The 4,668-nt window shown below is 34.3% G+C and overlaps 1 protein-coding gene across 2 annotated transcripts; it reads right to left on the bottom strand.

The window, feature by feature from the left end:
* Positions 1-2,879: 2,879 nt before the first annotated feature.
* Positions 2,880-3,566, bottom strand: LOC119638427. Of its 2 annotated transcripts, XM_038035201.1 has the most exons (2): positions 3,505-3,566; positions 2,880-3,459 (listed from the first exon to the last, which is right to left on the bottom strand). In XM_038035201.1, the coding sequence occupies exons 1-2, from the start codon at positions 3,564-3,566 to the stop codon at positions 2,949-2,951; spliced, it is 573 nt and encodes a 190-aa protein (XP_037891129.1). In that variant the 3' UTR covers positions 2,880-2,948. The 2 variants fall into 2 exon arrangements, with proteins under 2 accessions (XP_037891129.1, XP_037891127.1); XM_038035199.1 differs by having other exon boundaries at positions 2,880-3,566.
* Between the last annotated feature and the right edge of the window lie 1,102 nt (positions 3,567-4,668).

Here is a 4,668-nt window from a genome sequence, read left to right on the forward strand (position 1 = left end):
CTCTGACAATCCAGAATTTGCAGAAGGGAGAATTTGCGAGTTTAGCTTAGTAATGTTGTTATTTCGTTTGCTTCGGTTATTTGTTGGCCATTTCGACCGTAACTGAACCGGACAAAAATAGATTCAGTCGCTTGAAGTTGTTTTATAATCTCTATATTCTGTACAACTTGCATTGCAATGTATATAAAGTTTGTAAGGACGTGTGAATCTTAAAAGAACACGAGACCGAGCCTCTTTTTATTATACCAGAATCATTTAATTTAAGCATTTAAGCCCGCGCCAATGGAGGCCTGCCATTACGCTTGAAATTCCTAAATATTCTTGCCGCTATTTGATGATAGTTAAAGGGATCCCCCGTTTCAATTTAGGGATGTTCTAATAAAATTTTGTATTTGAAAATTATGCGTTCTAGTAAATCATAGCTTCTTTTAATAACGATAACTATATAAGTTTTTTTTTTGCTTTTCTACTTTTTAGGAAACTTCTTCAATAACCAGAAGTCTTTTGCTGTTAAGACACTTTGACTCTGATCTACGGCGAAGGCGTCGACATGCGTCTAGTGAATGACACAGGCATAAAGAAGCAAATGCTTCCTGTTTATTTATTGTTGTTTTGAGTTTGCGGATACCAAACATTAGCTCGAAAAATTGTTGTAAAGTTGAAAATAATTAATTTTAAGAAAAGCAAAAAACATATGATGAATCACTTATATTATTTTTTATTTAATGTAATGTACAAAAGTTTCACCAAAATTTCTCATCAAAATGACATTAAAATTTTAACGACATATTAGATAATAATATGATAATAAAACTGACCGAAAGATGTTATATCCGGTTGAGACCGAATTCTTCATTCTCCGCCATCAAGTTACGCATCGCATATGTCTGCAACATAGAGAGCACGCCTATTTCTTCATATACGAGTATAGTGCGAGGGTAGACTTCTTCTCGGCCGATACCAAGGCCGAACAAGAATATTTATATTTGTCTTGTTAATCGTGGACGGGTACCCATTAGACTAATTTTGGCATAATACTTACGAGATTGGTGCGATTAATTTACTTTTTCTAGTTCAAGTTTTGTCCCGTTCCTTTAATTTTAAGTGGAGGGCAAAGGGATGCACAATATATCATAAATTGTTTGATTATTATTTCGATGTGTTACAAACCTTTCATAAATCGAATGTACTTCAAATAAAGATAGGTGAAAAATTAAATAACTTGCTTTCCTCAGGACAAGGAGAAACAAATTGCTGTTCATGCAGTTGAAAGCTTACACAAAATATGATTAATTATTATAAATAGTCAGGACGGTGATGACATCATCAGTAAACGACGATCACATTTGCGAATAAGCTGGTAATAGGTTTCGGTTTCACATTATAATTAAATTTATAAAACAAACAAATGGCCAAAGCAGGCTGGAAATTAATTCCAAAACTTATCTTTTTTTTTTATTACATCAGGCATCAATAAATTGCCAATTTTATCAATCACCAGATGATACAAATATACAAACTAGAAATAATATGTGTGCCTGTGTATGTTTACATTCGCTGACATAATGAAATAATAAATTTATTGAAAAGAGAAATTGATATAAACGCAGCGTACGTCATTTACTAAAAATATGTACAAACGTTTATGTGCGTGTAAGAAGTAGAGAATGTTGATACAAATATTTAATAACAATCTTTTGACTTTTCTCATGAGTACTAATACTAAAGTAAACTAAACCCTCTTTTAATGGACTTAAAGATAAAATTAGTTCGAAATTTGTTTAAAAAGTGCTCATAAATATGGGTTCACTTGCATAGCTTGCTTTTTTTAGCTTCCGATTCTATTAGTAATTTCAACTTCGGAAGTTCCGACCATTACCGAGGATCAGACAACGAGACTTGACCTCTCATGCTAATAAACAACATATAGAACACTATGAGGATTAAAATCGCCCTTTACTTTGGTCATGTGTTTCAAATAGAAGATTTTTTAAGCTTACCGTTCACACCTTCGATTGAATCCAACAGTTAACTTCGCATGGGAACATTAGTGGTGGGCAATGCCTGCCATCCGTCATATAAGTATTGAGGAAAATGACCATTGTCCGTTTTCTCCTTTTTGACTGTACATGCAACGTGAGAGAGATTATCTTCGCCATTTTGGCTAGCACATGTGAAGTTCAGGCATGGAGAGCAAGCTGGCAGAGAGGAAGTGTACAAATGAAGGACAGAATTTAATTTGACATGCTAACTGTTTTATTAAGATTGTCGAGGGAAATAAATAAATTCGATATATGTGAGAAGAGTACGAGGTAATAAACTCGTGTGTAAATAAATTGGAAAAGATAAAAAACACATCGTCATTCTGCATTCTGCGCTATTATAGCAATATCGCTGAAAAATCCCATGAAATGTAATTCTTAATCATCCACAAAGTTTTTCTATGGGAGTGACTCGACTTCTTTCTAAAAAAAAAAAACACAGAAACGAGGAAAAGAATAAATTTTTGTTTTGTTTAGAAATGTGATGAACAACCGAACTGAAAGCATCATTTAAATTATCACAATGGCTCCCCTCATTGTCTAAGGATGAGTCTGATGAATTCAACGGTCGAGCGCTTTGTTCAATAAGTCTGGTTAGTTCTCATCAACAGCGCATCAAAACTTGGCAATAAGTCATTGCACTGGACTCTGGCGACTTCATACAATCCCACTAGAGATACTTTGAAACTAATAATCCACAGCACCTCGGACGCCATGCGATATCAAAATTTCTTGAAATTATTGCATCACCTAACAAATCAATTGCTTCAAGCGCCGCGTGGCCTGTAGCCCTATATTTTGCGTGCAATTTTAAGCATTTATTACAGTAATTGTATAAATAAAATTAAACTATTGTTGCCAGTCTAGTAAGAAAATATAAAGGAAAATAGCGGATCTTTATAAGTTTTATTCTGTCGACTTATTCATTTCTTCGCGTTGCTTTTGCAACATTTTCTCTTCCAGCTTATGTAGGCGTTTATTCATTGTTTCCAAGGATGACATTACCTTCTCTTGTATTTCACCGTAATATTTCATGGCTAAGATTAAGCTTTCTTCAATCGATTCACTTTGTCGAGTTATTTCTTCATTTTCCATATTTATATGTAGCAAGTCGTCCATACCCCCCTCCGCGGGTATGTTACGAAAGTATTCTGCTCCCAATTTTGGTTCAAGGTCTCTTATTTGTTCCAATTCAGCAAATTGTAAATGCAGATCATGGCTAATAGCATTTAAGTAGACTTCTTTAGCGCACACTTGTTGGCTTTCCTCCAGGAAATTTGGGTCCAAGTATTTCTCCAATTCGTCGGTACGATTCATAAGCCCTTTGATTTGTTCACGTCCAGAAATTGCTTCGTTCATAATATTATTTGCTGATATTAATGAATCTACTATATTTTCGGTAACTGTCACTGTGCTGCTCGAATCACTTGTATCTGTGGTGCAGGTTGCAATTGCAGTCGGCACAGGCCCCAAAATTCTAGACAGAGTGTCTATGCGTTTTTCTAAAATATCTAAAGCTTGCATATTCATACGTTTTCAGAAACTCTTATCTTTATTTTTGCAGCAAGGTTTGTGCAAATCTACAAATAAATTGAATAATTTGGACGAAATGGTTTATATTGAACTAAAAATATGTTGTACTCTCAGCTGTTTTGTATGCATTCGTCATCATTAATAAAAAAAAAAAAAAATAGGGTTCCGTAAGCAAGTAATCATAAGCGCATAACATCCTCATAAACCAAAAATTATCTTATATGCAAAAAAAACAAACAGATTCGTAAGGCAATAACAGTCTCGTAAGAAAAAAATGAGCTCATGAGCACAAAAGTGATCTCATAAGCGAGAAAACGTACTCGATCTTGGTGACGTCAGATAATAATTCTCACTTCCAAGGAATAACAATCGTTGACGGCGCTAGTAGAAAAACCGTAAAAAACGATCGCTTTTGAAAGTGACTCGTGAAAGTCTCTCGTAAATAATCTGTGCAAAAATGACAATTTGCTGATCCACTGGCCCATTGAGATAAAAGCGAGCCCTGTCTGAGAAGATCACTTTCGTAAATTGGAAATGACTATTCCGATGAATAAATTGATCATTTTGAAAGGCTGGTGAAGGATATGTTTTTACGATAAAGAAAGCCCAATTAACGATGGCAAAACGTCTCGATATAATTCAGCAAAAAAGGGCAATTAAAGGTTTGCTTGTTAAATTTTAGAAGCTAGTCTACGTTTAAATGCTTCGCTTCAGTAAGAAACTTAAAGAGAACAACGACGAAGGAATACGAAGTTGCTCTTTTTCATCGTTCGTATATGCAAAGAAATTCAAAAACAAATTTTAAACGACGTTTTCGTACGCTATTAAAATTATTATTGATAGATTAGGTGGTATGACGGAAGACGGTATATAGATATGTAAGTAAATTGTCTTTTAAAAAGTCTACAGCCTGTTGTGTAAACAGAAATGCACAGTGTTTAACGCATATGCGGAAACGCCGAAGTTCAAGATTGTCTTCCATTTAAATACAAAATTGTTTAGTCTAGAAACCCAAATATTAAGTATTATTATGCCCTATGTAAACAAGCTCCAACCAACAAAACCAAATCGATCAAAGTATATTATAACGCGG

This window comes from Glossina fuscipes, unplaced genomic scaffold, assembly GCF_014805625.2.
Source record: "Glossina fuscipes isolate IAEA_lab_2018 unplaced genomic scaffold, Yale_Gfus_2 88, whole genome shotgun sequence".
Lineage (NCBI taxonomy): Eukaryota > Metazoa > Arthropoda > Insecta > Diptera > Glossinidae > Glossina > Glossina fuscipes.

Bases quoted from the DNA above. Each gene is read 5' to 3' on its own strand.
- LOC119638427 (XM_038035199.1), bottom strand. From the start codon at position 3,566: ATGCAAGCTTTAGATATTTTAGAAAAACGCATAGACACTCTGTCTAGA.